This window comes from Erythrolamprus reginae, chromosome 5 (assembly GCF_031021105.1).
Source record: "Erythrolamprus reginae isolate rEryReg1 chromosome 5, rEryReg1.hap1, whole genome shotgun sequence".
In the NCBI taxonomy this organism is placed as follows: Eukaryota; Metazoa; Chordata; class Lepidosauria; order Squamata; family Dipsadidae; genus Erythrolamprus; species Erythrolamprus reginae.
In genome coordinates, this window is record NC_091954.1 from 54,287,014 (window position 1) to 54,303,798 (window position 16,785).

Here is a 16,785-nt window from a genome sequence, read left to right on the forward strand (position 1 = left end):
AAAATAAATTTTAGCCACCTACACTGATTAAGAAATATATATTCCAGTGGTCTTGTTTGGTGATGACATTGTTATTCTTTTTCTTTATACAAATGAAAACAGTTCTAAAACAGTTCTCAGTAAAAATTCTTCCTGTTTATCTGGTCTGTACCTCCTGGATGGGGTATTATATCCCTCCCCCACAAAGACTCAACTGCTTTTGGCTATTTATGCAAAAAGTAATGACATACGATAGGTATTGCATAGTACACAGGGTTTACCCTGATGCAGCAGAGATGGTACAACCTAACTTTTAAAAGAGCAATTAGGCAAATTTCTTATGTGTGCCCTGATGTCCTGGCCTCCCTTTGGCTGTTGTTGAAGACTAATACAGGAAGTTTCCTTACCTAGAAAGACAATGCCTTTATAAACAGCAGAGCATGTTTTTCTCTGGTGCCTGCATTACAGAGGCATTTATACTAGCTTCACTTCACCATTACAGGGTTAACAAGACAAACCTGCACTTCACTCCTGCTTTCAGGTTCTGTGCATTGATGCTTACAATTCATAGTATGATGTCCTGGGCCATAAACTAGACTTAATGAGTCTCTAGTTTGCCACAGTAGAATGCTCTGTAATCTGATATAATTTTCCATATACTGTACTAACAAACCTTTACGGTCTCATACACCCACCTAGTACTCCTATCCCTCTTTTTAGAATCTTTAAGACTCATTTTTGTATATACTTTGCTTTAATATAAACTATCTAGCTTTTCATATTTATTTTTAGACTCTTCTGTATGTTCTATGTCTTCCCCAGTCCCAAAAGATAACACTAGCTAATTGAAGAGACCCACAGCACATCCACTCTGCTGGAGCATACCTCTAGGTTTATTAATCAATAGTATGGTCTCTTCTAGTTACCAAAATTCCAACAAATGACCAACCACTCTTGTCGATGTATTTCTGAATATACACTGTAAAGGTACATCCACAAGACTGGTTAATCATTTGTTGGGATGTTGGTATTTATAAGCTGTATATTCAGAGCTGTACTCTCACAGTCCTATTTATGCTGAGCATCTGAATTTTGATCACATGATGATGTGGATGCTGCAAAAATCATAACAATTGAAAATGGGCCTAACTCACATTTTTTTCAGTGCCATTGTGACTTTGAATGGTCACTAAATGAACTGTTGAAAGTTGAGAACTACCTGTAGAAGAAAGTGCTTTCTGAACTCAAAAACTGCGATTGGGCCAACTTTTCTATTCAGGGACATTTAAGTGATGGCTGGACATTAGGGTCCCAAGCCTAATCTTTTAGAAATAAATTCTCCTGGTTTCAATGACTTTGCAAATATTTTGACTTTAATGTGAAAAAAAACACCTTCATTTGCCCTTGTTGTAAAATTGATGATATTTCCAAAAAATTATCTTCCAGGTAATTTGTCCAGCCATTATTTAAATGTCCCTGAATAAAAAAATTGATCCAATCAGAGTTTTTTAGTTCAGAAAGCACGTTGTTCTACTGGTAGTTCTCAACTTACAACAGTTCATTTAGTCACCATTCAAAATCACAACAGCACTGAAAAATGTGACAGAGGCCCATTTTCAACTGTTATGACTTTTGCAGCATCCACATAATCATATGATTAAAATTCAGATGCTCAGCATAATTTATTTATTTATTTATTGGATTTGTATGCCGCCCCTCTCCGTAGACTCGGGGCGGCTAACAACAGTGGTAAAAACAACATGCGACAATCCAATACTAAAACAGCTAAATAAATAGGATTGTGGCTGCATCCCAGGGTCACGTGATCCCCTTTTGTGACCTTCTCACAAGCAAAGTCAACGTGGAAGCCAGATTCACTTAACAATCGGATGACTAAGTTTATCAACTGCAGTGATTCACTTAACAACTGTGACAAGAAAACAGAGAGTCGCAAAACTCCCTGAACAAATATCTCACTTAACAATGCAAATTTTGGACTCGATCGTGGTCCTAAGTTGAGGACTAACTGGAACCTGCGACTGGGTACACCTGGAAAAAAGAAGCAAAAGACCTTATGCCCTGCCGTATTTTCTCAGAAAAATGTAATACAACGCTGCTGAACCTAAAGCTCTATAATAATCCGTTTCAACCACAACAATACACAAGCAAACAACTGATACAAACTCAAAGTAAACCGCTCCAAACTTGACTGTAGAAAATATGACTTCAGCAACTGAGTAGTTAAAGCCTGGAAGTCACTACCTGCAGTTTTGTCACCAAAGTCCCAAACCTTACCCTTAGACCAGGGATGGGCTCCTACGAGTACGGTCAGGTATGCAGAACTGGTAGAAAAAATTTGGTCAGGTACGCAGAACCGGTAGAAATTTTTAAAAATTTTTTCTTGTTTTCCCTTCTGGGCTCTGGGTATGTTTTTCCAATAAATGAGATGGAATGTGTACAATTTTAGAAGAGCTGTGCCTGTGTGCGTGCATGCGTGTGTGTGTGTACATACACATACACTTTATATAGTAGGTAATGTATATTTGTGTGTGTCTGTGTGTAATATGCATGTACACATACGACATATATACATATAATTAAATAGTATGTTTTGGATGTTCATAATAGTAAATAGATTGAGATTTGAGGTGAGGCGAGGCCATGCACTCTAACCTTCACCAAACCCTTGAGTAAGCCAGGCACATGACCTTTAAGCCAGGGGTCGACAAAGTTGTTCAGAATCTAGGAGCCAGCCAAAAAATTTAGGAGCCAGAATTTTTTTTAAGCAAACTTGGTTTTTTGCCGAGTCTCCACCTGACATCGCTTTCACCCCCTCCCCCCCGGCGCAGGCCTGGCTCCGCCGAGCCGGCTCTGCTGTACTCCCGTCGGGATCCGAGGGGAGACCGTTAGTCAGAAACCGAAACAGAGAAGAAGGAAAGGGAGACCGGGCCGGGGACGCGGGTGAGGGGGGGGAGGGGGGAGGAGGGGTTACTGGTCGGAAGTCACCGCGCACGCGGCCGGAGGAGGAATGAACAAAACCTCACGCCGGGAGGGGAGGGGCTTCCGCTTCTCTCCGAAGGCGGGTGAGCGGCCAAGATCGGAGCGTCTGTGTGCGGTGGGGGGGAGTGAAGGGGTTCGAGTAGGAGGCGGAATGGAGGCAAGGGGGGGAGGGAGAGACGCACGCAAGCGCAGGGGACGCTGGGAAAGCAGCTCGCTCCGAGGTTGATGGGCGGAGCTACGGAAGCCAAGATGTACCATTTCTGGGCGTAAACACAAGGCGGGAAAAATATACTGTATACATACAGTACAGCAGGCAACATTTTCTAGGCCAGTGATTTTCAACCTTTTTTGAGCCGCGGCACATTTTTTACATTTACAAAATCCTGGGGCACACCACCAACCAAAATGACACAAATCTAATAAATAAATTAATAAATACATACATACATACATACATACATACATACATACATACAATCCCATGTAACATCCCCTTATAAATACAGTCAATCATCAATCATCCCTCCTGAAATTTATACCACTGTCTCATTTCTGGGTACTTCTGTCTTTCCCCCTTTTCTCTCTCATGTTTCTCATTTCTCTCTCTTCCTCCCTTTTTCCCTCATTCCTTCTCCCTCTCACTTCTCTTTTTCCATCCCTCTCTCTCTCCCCCCCTTATGTGTGTGTATGTATACACACTCCAACCATTTCCAAAACCAGTTGAGGGCTGGGGTTTTTTTCTCTTTTATTCTTTTCAAAAACAGGTGTGGGCTGGGGGGGTTTTTCTTATTATTTGGATGCTTTTTACCATATGCTTCAAGAATCACCTCTCTCTCTCTTTTGTTTCACTCTCCTCTCATTCTCTGCCTCAATCATTTTCTCATTTCTCCTTTTTTCTCCCCTTTTTGTTCTCATTTATCTCACTCTCCTTTCCTCTCCCTATCTGTCTTGCTTTCTCTCTCTCTTGCTATCTTTTTTTCTCTCTTGTTCTCTTATTTTTTCTCTCTCTCTCTCGTTCTTTCTCTCTCATGCTTTCTCTCTCTTGTTCTTTCTCTCTCTGTTGCTCTCTCTCTTATTTTCTCTCTCTCTCTTTCCTTTCTCTCATTCCCTCTTTCTCTCTATCCTTTCTATCTCTCACTCTTTCCTTCTCTCCCTCCCTTTCTCTCTTTCCTTTCTCTCATTCCCTCTTTCTCTCTATCCTTTCTATCTCTTTCTTTTCTCTCATTCCCTCTTTCTCTCTATCCTTTCTATCTCTTTCCTTTCTCTCATTCCCTCTTTCTCTCTATCCTTTCTATCTCTCACTCTTTCCTTCTCTCCCTCCCTTTCTCTCTCTCTTTCCTTTCTCTCATTCCCTCTTTCTCTCTATCTTTTCTATCTCTTTCTTTTCTCTCATTCCCTCTTTCTCTCTATCCTTTCTATCTCTCACTCTTTCCTTCTCTCCCTCCCTTTCTCTCTCTCTTTCCTTTCTCTCATTCCCTCTTTCTCTCTATCCTTTCTATCTCTTTCTTTTCTCTCATTCCCTCTTTCTCTCTATCCTTTCTATCTCTCACTCTTTCCTTCTCTCCCTTTCTCTCTCTCTTTCCTTTCTCTCATTCCCTCTTTCTCTCTATCCTTTCTATCTCTTTCCTTTCTCTCATTCCCTCTTTCTCTCTATCCTTTCTATCTCTCACTCTTTCCTTCTCTCCCTCCCTTTCTCTCTCTTTCCTTTCTCTCATTCCATCTTTGTCTCCTGGGGCTGACTGCGCCTGCCCTGCACCCCCCACCGCAGAGGGAAAGCATTTGGCATCGGCACCGCCAACCCCCCCTCCACAAGCAGCAAAAGCCTCTGCGACTGAGGCGAAAAGCAAACGGCGCACCCCGCCGCTTAGGCTTTTGCTGCTCCTGGGGGGGGGGGAGGATTTTCTCCTCCCCGCCCCCCCCCCCGGCAGCCAAACGTCGCTGGTGCAGGAAAGCAGCGTGTTAAAAGGCGCGCTGCTTTCACGGAAAACAAACCCGGCTTTCCTGGCAACGGAGGATGACAAGCAGGAAGAAGCGGGGTGGAGCAACGCCAGGCTCAAGCAGGCAGCTTCCGCGCGTTTCTTTCAGCGGAAGAGGAGGAGAGGGAGCGGATTGGGCGGGCGGGGGCAGTGCCTTCTACTGCCGGCGCCTCCCCGCCCCCACCCCCCCACCCCGGGCAGGCAGGGGAATGGGGACTGCGCGCCCATGGAAAAGGGCACGCAGGGGGGTATTTTGGGGTGCGCGGGTAGCGGCGGTGGCGGCGACGGGCAATAGCCGGGGGGGGGGCGGCTTCTGCAAGTGGGAGCTCCAGGGCTGAAGCCTCAGCCCTGGAGCTCCCACTTGCAGGAGCCACCTCGCGGCACACCTGGCCATGTCTCCACCGGTTGAAAAACACTGTTCTAGGCGCCAGACAACATTTTCTAGGCGCCACTGGCGACCAGGCGCCTGGGTTTGTCGATCCTTGCTTTAAGCCACCCCATCACATGATCATCAAGCCACGCCCACCTGGTCACATGGCTGGCAAGCCACACCCACAAAATAAGCCACACCCGTAGTGTGATAATAAAAAGTTTTTGCAGCTCTTCACTGCCTTAGACCAGGGGTAGGCAAAGATGGCTCTTCTATGACATGTGGACTTCAACTCCCAGAATTCCTGAGCTAGCATGATTGGTGCAGGAATTCTGGGAGTTGAAGTCCACAAGTCATAGAAGAGCCAACTTTGCCTACCCCTGCCTTAGACTATCTACTGTTGACCTCCCCCGATTCCTAAGAGGTCAATATGGGGCATACATAAGTGTACCAGTGTGCCCACCGTCCCTGTCCTAATGTCTCCCTCTTATTAGTACCCATCTCATATATAAAAAAACAGCGTTATATCTATGTGTATTACCAATACGTACTTGACAAAATGAAATAAAATAAATTCTCCACCTGCTGCCTCCTTCCCCGCTTCTCTGCGCCAGGGCCAGAAAGGCCTGCCCAGGAGCGGAGGGGGGAAACTCCGTCGCCTCAGGCGCAAGAAATCCGGATTTCGCACATGCTCCAAGAGAAGGCCGGGCATGTGCAGTAGCCTGGCAGAGAGGCTCCTAAGGGGAATCTCTCCCAGCGCCCGCCTCAAACCTCGCCCTCTCCGCCTGCATCCAGGTGCGAGCGGCGCTGACTTAGCCGCCATCGGAGCGGAGGGAAAGTGGCGTTTCCGGGTGGCCCGGCCTGCCGCGGGCTGGAGAGGCGCAATGAGCGGCGCCGGGGAAGAAGAGAAGCAGCTGGAGCTACTCAGCAGCCTGAAAGAACAAGGTAACGCTCTAAAGCCGCCGGGCATAGTTTTTTAAAAAACAAACAGTCCCGGCCCGCAGCGCCCGGGCGGGCCACGCTTGCAAGCGGCGGCGCGCTTTCGCTTCTGCTCTTCGCGCCCTGCCTTCCTTTTCGGGGAGGCTCGGAAAAGCGGGGAGGAAAAACGAACGCCAAGGCGGTTTCTGTAGGCAAACGGTTCCCTTCGTCGCGGAACGGCCTGTAGCTGTCCTGAAACGAATGTCAAAAGCCAAACAGCTGTGACTCTCTTTGGTGACCGGCCTTTCAGGGTGCGGTGTCGTCACCTCGGAAGCAGCAGACTTTGGGGAGACAGCTGTGACCGGCCTGATCCTACGTAGAGATCTGCTGGATCCAGATGTCTTATTCCTCTCTCGATTTCCTTTTCTTTTGTCTCCTTTGCGCTCTCTCTGTCTATACCCGCGGGTCCGCACTGCAGGAAAATGTTGCAGTCCACCCTTTTTCGTTTCGATTTAACCAATCCTTAATTTACTTCCTTAATCAAGATTTAACTTATCAGTATTTTTGTGTGTGAGTGTGCCGGCTGGCCTGGCAGTAATAATAGATTCTATCCATTGGATGGATTTGGGATGAAACCCTATAAGCATCTAGAAACATCTTCTCACTTAATTATCTCCCCCTCTTTCATTTACAAGAGTTGGAAAACCCTTCACAACTGAACAAATAATGTCCAGGCAATAATGTCCAGTCCTCGGAGAGAGGCGGCCTTAAAATCCAATTAATAATAAATAAATAAATAATTACTTTAAAACGAAAATAGAATTGAATGTGTTTTTAAGAGTTTGCTTCAACATTTAGCACTTCAATGGATAATACACTGCTCAAAATAAAAATAAAGGGAACACTTAAACAACACAATATAACTCCAAGTAAATCAAACTTCTGTGAAATCAAACTATCCGCTTAGGAAGCAACACTGATTGATTGATTGATTGATTGATTGATTGATTTCACATGCTGTTGTGCACATTCAACTTTGTACAGAACAAACTATTCAATGAGAATATTTCATTCATTCAGATCTAGGATGTGTTATTTGAGTGGTCCCTTTATTTTTTTTAGCAGTACAGGATATATTCCCTGATAGGAAATTAAATTTAACTCATGATTTAGTGTTTAGCACTTTTTAATTTGTTCTGTGAGCCGCCCCGAGTCTTCGGAGAGGGGCGGCATACAAGTCTAATAAACAACAACAACAACAACAACAACAACAAATAATAATAATAATAATAATAATAATAATAATAATAATAATAATCTAGGCTTTGATGCTTTGGGCTACAACTCTGAAAATACAGTATCCTAAACTTGTGAGTTTAGAGACCAGGCAAATGCTTAAGGGAGGTCAGGTGTGTGCAGTGCTCACTCAGTGACAAAATGGTGTGACTGCAGACCAGCTGATCTCATCTTCTACCTCAGGTTGTTGTTGGAGATAGCAATGGCAAGGAATGGAGAGAAGCTATGTTCTCCTTAGGGGGGGAAAAGTAGTTTTAATGAACTAAATTCACCAGTATAATTTCAGCATTTTTTTTCTGATTTCTTGCTGTCCTGTGGGAGTTAAAAGTTCATTTTAGACTTCTTCAAGGCAGTAATAACTCTGTGAGTTACAGTTAACCTACTCTGACTTGATGCTATGTTTTGTCTTATGGCACTTTAACAAAATCCATTCAAACCAATATAGATCAATTAACCAATGACGGGAACAGTTTTTGGCCTAAAATCTTAAACCTAGACCAGCCACTGACATGAATTTAAAGTCTCGCCTCTGTTCCTGTCAGTCCAGGTTTCCCCAGATGAAACACAAACCACATACAAATTTTTATCTGAGGTTTTACACTGTCTCTTATTCATGAAGCCTTCCGACATCCAGATTCTCAGCTGATCCCATGTACGTCTGCAGTTGGAAGGGACAATTTATTTCACAATAGTGCAGTGGGCTCTCTTTTTAGTGCTGAGAAGATTAGATATGAAACTTTTCTGTTTTGTTAGCGCTGAAAGAAGGGTGCTTTTTCAAAACTCGGGGGCAGGCAGAAAGACATAAGTACAGGAGAAGAGAAGAGAGTTAAGACAGTTCTTCCCTATTTGCAAAAAGTTGTGAAAAGATTAATCTCCAATGTCATCAACTGTGATCTTTTGCAGCCAAACTAATTGTTCTTCTAAGCTACGAACTATGTCAGGAGTGCTTAACTTGAAATTTGCAGAACAGTGTCTCTCAAAATAATTGCTACAATGGTGTGGTCAAGTATAAAACATAACCTATCAACAAACAATGAAAACACTGGACTGTAGATACCCATCATTTTCTTTTTAAGAATTTTTGATTTGATCAGGAATAGAGACATTGTTTAATCAGGTGCTTTGCTTTGCAGCCTGCTAGCTTCCCATTCCAGCCGCCATTTAGCATTCTGAATCACTTGAGATGCTATATCTTCACCAAACTTTTTTTGTGAAATTTCTGGGATCTTTGGGATTTCTATGCAGATTTTGCCCTTGGGTGAAGTTTTACATCAAGAACTGCAATCAAATAATATTTAATTAATAACCTAAGCATAATCTAATACAAGAAGTTGTGCTTTGAAAGATTTCCAAATGCGAGGTTTTTTATTGTGATAAAGAAATGAATTAAGTAGAATAAAAAACTTAAGTGGAAGAAAAACTCTAGTCATTCAACGTGTTGGTTATCACCTATAAAGCCCTTCCTGCATCGGACCAGAATATCTCTGGGACCGCCTTCTGCCACACGAATCCCAGCGACCAGTTAGGTTCCACAGAGTTGGCCTTCTCCGGGTCCCGTCGACTAAACAATGTCGTCTGGCGGGACCCAGGGGAAGAGCCTTCTCTGTGGTGGCCCCGACCCTCTGGAACCAGCTCCCCCCGGAGATTAGGATTGCCCCCACCTTCCTTGCCTTTCGTAAAATCCTTAAAACCCACCTGTGCCGTCTGGCATGGGGGAATTGAGACATCTCCCCCGTGCCTATATAGTTTATGCATGGTATGTTTGTGTGTATGTTTTGTTTTTTAAATAAGGAGTTTTTAGCTACTTTTAAATTTTGGATTTGTTGTACATTGTTTCATTATTGTTGTGAGCCGCCCCAAGTCTACGGAGAGGGGTGGCATACAAATCTAATAAATAATAATAATAATAATAATAATAATAATAATAATAATAATAATAATATCTTCTTAAAGAAGCTCCTTAAAAATATAGTTAGACTTCAACTTCTGTGACCACAATTGAACCCAACATTTCGGTTGTTAAGTCAGATGTTTGTTAAATGAATTTTGCCCCATTTTACTGTAGTTTCTTGACATAGTTTTTAAGTGAATCACTGTAGCTAGTGTTACAGTTGTTAAGTGAATCTGGCTTCCCATTAACTTTGCTTGTTCAGAAAGTGACAAAAAGTGATCACATGACCCTGGGACATTGCAACGGTCATGAATATGAGTCAGTTGCCAATTGTCTGAATTTTGATCATGTGACAACTGCTGCAGCAGTTGTAAATGTGAAAAGTCATAAGTCACTTTTTCCATGCTGTTGCCACATCGAACGGTCACTGTATGAACTGCTGTAAATCAAGGATTATCTATACTGATCCAGCTTTACCCTTAGTGAGCATTTAGCCTGAATATGTGTGGCTCAAAGGTGGGAAAATGTATGGCGCAATCAGGAATGGAAGGACATTTCTGATTTCTGAGACTGTTATACACTGCTCAAAAAAAATAAAGGGAACACTTAAACAACACAATATAAGTCCAAGTAAATTAAACTGTGAAATCAAACTGTCCACTTAGGAAACAACACTGATTGACAATCAATTTCACATGCTGTTGTGCAAATGGAATAGTTGTGCAAATGAAATATACAGTGAAAATATTTCATTCATTCAGATCTAGGATGTGTTATTTGAGTGTTCCCTTTATTTTTTTGAGCAGTATATTTTTAATTTAATAAGGATTAAAAATAAGAGAAGCCATTAAAATATAATATACATAAAATAGTGCAAGTTTAAAAAGAAAAAAGGCTATTGCACTCAATCCAACATATCCATTAAGAGTTATCTTGAATTGCTACTTGTAAAATATCAGGCCCACTTTAAGTTATAGATATTAAACAATAAAGCTCATTTGCTTGTGGTTCCATCTGTGAATTTACTTTGGAGAAGCAAGTTGGAGAAATAGCTAGGAAAAGCATCTTATCAGTGGCAACACTTCATTTATGGAACTTTTTTAGAAGGAAAGTATGGTAGTCTCTCATACTGGCTTCTTCAGACATATCTCAACATGTATCTATTTAGAATAGAATAGAATAGAATAGAATTTTTATTGGCCAAGTGTGATTGGACACACAAGGAATTTGTCTTGGTGCATATGCTCTCAACGTACATAAAATATACATTTGTCAAGAATCATGTGGTACAACACTTAATGATTGTCATAGGGGTCAAATAAGCAATGAAGAAGCAATATTAATAAAAATCTTAGGATATACGCAACAAGTTACAGTCATACAGTCAACATGGGAGGAAATGGGTGATAGGAATGATGAGAAAAACTAGTAGAATACTCATACATGCATAGGATGGTCAGTGGTTCTAGGGCCAGCTTGCTCCCTGCTACCGGTATACATTTTTAAAATGAACATTATTTTAACATGTTGCTATTCTTTTTGAATAAGGGACAAAATGTGTCATGACATCATTATACAAAAGCCACAACTTCTATAGTTGTGGACAATATTGTGACTGACATACATTTGTACGAGCAATGTTGAATGTTAACATTGATAGAGATAGCCTATCGTTCATCAAAGAAACAAAGGGAAAACATGACTTAAGTACACAACAAAAAGACATGTGTAAAACACTAAGGCAGATCCCTTCCAAATTCACCTGACTATTGGGGCGGGGGGGGGGGGGGCGGATAAAGCAAGTCAGACTTGCATTGTTCTGTAATTATAATCAAAATTAATAAAAGTAGTTTTCAGAGTAGCAGGACTGGCACACATTGTCTGTGTATGGTATCTTCATGTGTCTGTTACTTTGACACAAGCTCAGTTGTTAGCCAGGGGTGAAATCGAGCAAGTTCTGTAGAACCGGTAGCTGAAATTTTGAGTAGTTCAGAGAAGCAGCAAATATCTCCTGTGGCTGCCCCCAGAGTGGGGAGAGAATGGAGATTTTGCAATATGCTTTCCCCAGGAGTGGGGAGGGACTGAGGATTTTGCAGTATCCTTCCTCTGCCATGCCCGGCAAGCCACGCCCATCAAGCCACACCATGCCCACCAAGCCATGTCCACGGAACCAGTAGTAAAAAAATGGGTTCCACCAATGCTGAAATAATAAAGGACTGTTAATACTAGATATCTTTCGTGAAAGTCTGCTTGATGTATGAACGTTGGGTTTCAGAAGAATGCATTGGGTATACCATTAGCAAGCCCTGTTCTCATCCTACCTAATGGCTGGATAGGAAAGGTCCAAATCATGTAACTGGTACATGATTTATGACAATGATGGCAAACCTTTTTCCCCTCAGGGGCCGGAAGAGCGTGAATACACACTATCGTACATGCGTGAGTGACCACACCCATAATTCAATGCCTGGGAAGGGCGAAAACAGCTTCCCCCCCTCCCCCAGAGGCCCTCTGGAGGCCGGAAAGAGCCTGTTTCCCAACTTCTGATGGGCCCAGTAAACTCGTGTTTTGCCCTCCCCAGGCTCCAAAGGCTTCCCTCCCCATCCCCCAAGAGGCTCTTTGGAAGCTAAAAATGCCCTCCCAGAGCCTCTGTGAGAGCCAAAAATCAGCTGGCCAGGACACACATGCACATTGGAGCTCAGCTAGGCCAATGGCTCGCGTGCCAGCAGATATAGTTCCGCGTATCACCTGTGGCACTCGTGCCATAGGTTCGCCATCACTGATTTATGGATAGAACCCACTGATTTGAATTGGAAAGACTTATTACCATCTCTATGATAATGTAATGTTATTTCAGTTCAGGTTAGAAGGATCACTTTAGTTCCCATCTTGGCTGACTCTTAAAAGATACAAAAGCTGGGGGAGGATTTCTAAATGAAAATATTTTATTGAAATTGGATTTTAAATGAAAATTGAATTTAATATTTTCTTAAAGCAGTGTACAAACTGAATATACCTCAAATCTATTATCATAACTAGCAATTGTTACTTCTGTCATTTTGTATATGCATGCCTGTTAACAGCAGTGTATGGAGGTAAGAGATAACATACCTGATCAGTCCTATTCTGTTGACATGATATGAGCACAATACATACAATCAAATCCTAACACACACACACACCAAATTGCAAAAACGAATTACCATATTTTTAGGCATATAAGATGCACCTTTTTGCTCCCTAAGAGAGGCTGAAAATTTGGGTGCATCTTATACTTTGAATGTAGCTTTTCTGAAGCTTTTTTCTCCCAGCCCTAAGTAGGTCTTCCCAGCTTCCCGGCTTCCTACTCTTCCAAAGCATTTTTCCTGCCCTAAGTCTTTGTAGGCTTGTTTTCATTCCTACTCCCTCTGAAAGAGGCTTTTTCAGCCATAGTCAGGGGATATAATAATGTGCTGAAGCTGAACAGCCTAAGGATGCTAGCAGATTATTTTCCTCCCCCAAAATTAAGGTGCATTTTATACTCCGGTTTGTCTTATACTCCAAAAAATATGGTAGGTCAATGAAAAAAGGAGAAGATACACAGGAAGAAAGAGCCTACATAAATGTAAGAGAGAAGAGAGGGAAACAACAAAGTAAAGGAAAAAATGAACAATTCTGCAATTTGTATTCCAAGTGTCCTCTGCTGACTGTTGAAGGAGCAGCTGTTTAGCAGTATCTAAAAGCATTTTTCTCCAATAAAATTGTATGAAGTTCCTATTACCATAGAACACTGAAATGATTTTTTAACTTCTAACAGAAAAAGTGTCACCTTCTAGTAAGAAAATATTTGTTGTTGTTTTAGTCTCAGTCACTCTTAAGAATGAAGTGAGAAAAAAAGAACAGATCTGAAAAGCCAGAAATCTTGTACATCTTTTTCTGACTTTTAACAAACAGGATGGCAGAAATAAAGAAGAAAACTGTTAACTGTACCAACCAGTTGTCTTAACAGATATTGCTTTTATTTCTGAATTTTGCATTTAGACTTAACTATCACAAATATGAGGGTTGCCCATAAAGCAATGCACCACATCTTTTTTCTCAGCCTACAGCAATGGTATGATCGCAAAACTTTAGATATACATTATTTGAATTGTCAGGAGTGTGTGTGTAAATTTTGTGCTTCTTCAGATAAATAGCATAGCTACAGCAGTGTTTCAAAATGGCGTCTGAAAGTGATGTACGTTACAAGCAATGTGTCATCATTGAATTTCTCACTACGTAGAAAGAAACTGTTGGGAACATTGACAAACGTTTGTTTACAGTTTATGGAGAATCTGCAGTCAACAGAAGTATGGTTAGTCGCGGAAGATATTTTGAGCATGACGAAGAGGTGATTCTCACAGTGCAGAAATGGCTTCATGACCAGAACAAGGACTGGTACTGACAGGGCATACACGCCGTTGTCTCTCGCTGGAGGAAGGCCATAGAACTGGATGGAGATTACGTGGAAAAATAGGGAGTGTAGAAGAAACATCATTCATTCTTGTGTGTAAGTTTCATTGTGTTCAATAAATAATTGTTGAAGAAAAAAACTGGTGCATTATTTCTGGACGATTGTCACATATGACAATATTGATGAAATCTTAGCTTTGTCTCCACCTCTGGTGAGTAATAGAAGTTTGCAAAACGGTATGGATCAGGGGTATGTATGATCCAAAGTCATAGTGCTTTATACTAGATGTGGAGCATTCAGTATGTGTTCAGACAGGTGCTCCAAAATGGATGCAGTGGAGGGACAGAGGTTTTGGTTGCCCGAGTTGTAAGGATGGCATAATGCAGGGTAATACTGTAGCTGGGAAACAAAGTTTTAGTGAAGTGGTAAGGGATATAGGTTGGGTATTGGATCAGCAAGTAGGTTAGCACCCAGATCATGTGGTAGATGAGTTGAGTGAGATACACAGTAAATATAACAGTACCGTACCATTTAAAACATAGGATGATTGTCTGCAGCAAGGCACACATACATTGGAGTTCTGAACTATCATGTTTGCAATCATCTTATACTTACAGAAACTGAGTCTTCACTAGTGTCACCACCACAAATTAGAAGAGTTGATTAGCACTTCTCGTACATTGAGATTTGTGCATGCAAGCATCACTTGAACACTTATTTTGTTTGTTGGAGAACAAAAACTATATAGGAGAAACAAGTAATATTGCTATTTAAAACCCATTTTTATTATAGCAGTCATGATTCTTCTATCATTACTGAACTTGCTTTCTTCATTATCAAGGGTATTGGTTGTCATTGCTTGAAATTCAGATTCGGCAAGATTTGGAGTTTCAAAGATTCCCTACTCTTCTCTTAACCAAAACAATAAAGATAACCTTTAGCCGTCCAACAGTAATTGTACTGGGATGGGTTCATTTCTTCATAATTTTACAAAAAAGAGAAGATACAGTTTGGTACTAAATAAAATTAAAATCACGATTCTCCCTACCCAATCAAGAAAATTCACAAAAATAATTGCTTCTTAACACGTTTGTCTATAAATCCTAAAAAGTTAAACTAAAATCCATCTATGAAAAATTTTATTGATTTATTTATTGGCTGCTCATCTTACCATAGGTTAATTCTGGGTGACTTACAATATTAATTATAATATTAAACATGTACCAGTATTAATATTATATCAGATAATAATAATATACTCTCTTTCAATAAAACATTGATTAATTGATTCACTCACTCATTAATTCATTATTTTTTATAATTAAACATAATAAGGAGGAGTGATTTAAATCTATTAAAATTAAAATTAAATAAGCCCTGCTCTAAACAGATATTTATTTTTATTTTTTTATTTTTATTTTTTTTCTATAATGGTAAATGAATGTAAAACAGCATTTCCCCATCCTGATGAATCCCAGAAGTGTTGTTCTGCATGCTAGAAATTGTTGGCACCTTTGTAAGGCAGCAGATAGAGGAAGGCTGAATTCAACATTGTGACATTCCCTTCATCACCCTCCACCCCATAATTATGGTCATTTAGTAGACTAGTAATTGATCTAATGAATCAATAAAGTGAATTGCTGTTTCCTTAAGGGACTATTCTTGGGAATTGTAATGAAAAAGGAAGAAGTTGGCAATAACTTAATATAAGAGTCAAGTTATTTAGAACGGTATCTATTAGAATGATACTTACAAGGCTTTCAGCAGAGGAAAACAAAATTGGTCCTCAATGCATTAGTCCAGTGTCAATAGTGTGAGAAGTAGTATTGGGCGAACCCAATGAAGTTCAGGTTCGGCAGGTTCGGACGAACTTGGCGGTGGAGTTCAGGTAAGTTTGCCCCACCCTCCCGTCTTCCAGAAATAAAGCCACAGGCCAGGAAGGAGTTTCTGTGATGTCAAAGCCCCGCCCCCGGAATCCCATTGTGGGATTTCCCACCTCCTTTTGCTTGCAGCGCCATTCCCGAGGCGGGAAAATTTTGGACTCGGAGGCAGCGCGGCTTTCCACCCCTGTTGCGCCCATTGCCCAGGGCAGCCCGCGACCCCGTCTCCTTTTATTTTTATGGAAAAGGCTCGGATGCCGCAGCCGCACTTTTTCCGTAAAAATAAAAGCCCACACACAAAGGGGGTGGGAGCCGATGTGGATTATGTCCACGCTGGATTCAAGGGAAGAAGAAAGAAAAGAAAAAGAAGGGAAAGGGGGAAGAAGGTTTCCCGTCCCTCTTAAATCCTTTCAACGTCCCCTTCTTGGCATAGCGGACCTAAGTGAGCCTTGCTGGGAAATAAGCAGCTCAACTTGTATAACGTGATTTTGCAAACTCTTGGCGAGGCGAGGCACTCCTCTGTAACCCACATTTCTTTCAACTTTGAGTAGACAGTCGCATCCCTGCCTTTCGAAGCCTGCCTCGTAAAATGAAGAGGGAGGGAGGCTTCAAAAGCCTCCCTCCCTCTTCATTTATTCTCCTTCCTTTCTTATTTTTCCTCAGAACCGAAAGGGTTGGGAGCCAGCTCGGCTTCTTTGCTTCAGATCCAACCCGATGCTGGGTGAAAATGACAGCGGGCGGCGAGGAAGAGGAGCCAGGGAGGAAAGGTGACAGATGTCGAGATCTCTGGGCTACCTCCTGCTGTTGCTTCCTCCTTCCTTCTATGCCCGGCTCCTCTTTCTCATGAAGCAAAGAAGCCGAGACTAGCTCCCAACCCGTTCGGTTCTGAGGAAAAATAAGAAAGGAAGGAGAATAAATGAAGAGGGAGAGAGGCTTTCGAAACCTCCCTCCCTCTTCATTTTATGAGGCAGGCTTCGAAAGGCAGGGATGCGACTGCTTACTCAAAGTTGAAACAAATGTGGGTCATGGAGGAGTGCGTTGCC

The 16,785-nt window shown here is 41.8% G+C and overlaps 1 protein-coding gene across 4 annotated transcripts in view; it reads left to right on the forward strand.

Moving 5' to 3' along the window:
- The first annotated feature begins 6,075 nt into the window (after positions 1–6,075).
- Positions 6,076–16,785, forward strand: part of SHTN1 (shootin 1) — a 115,921-nt gene continuing 105,211 nt past the window's right edge. For 3 of the 4 annotated variants that reach the window (XM_070752632.1, XM_070752634.1, XM_070752638.1), the window contains exon 1: positions 6,077–6,270. In XM_070752632.1, the coding sequence (XP_070608733.1) occupies positions 6,210–6,270 (61 nt within the window). In that variant the 5' untranslated portion in view covers positions 6,077–6,209. Of the gene's footprint in view, positions 6,271–16,785 lie in introns of all 4 variants that reach the window. The other variant, XM_070752635.1, reaches the window with a different exon arrangement.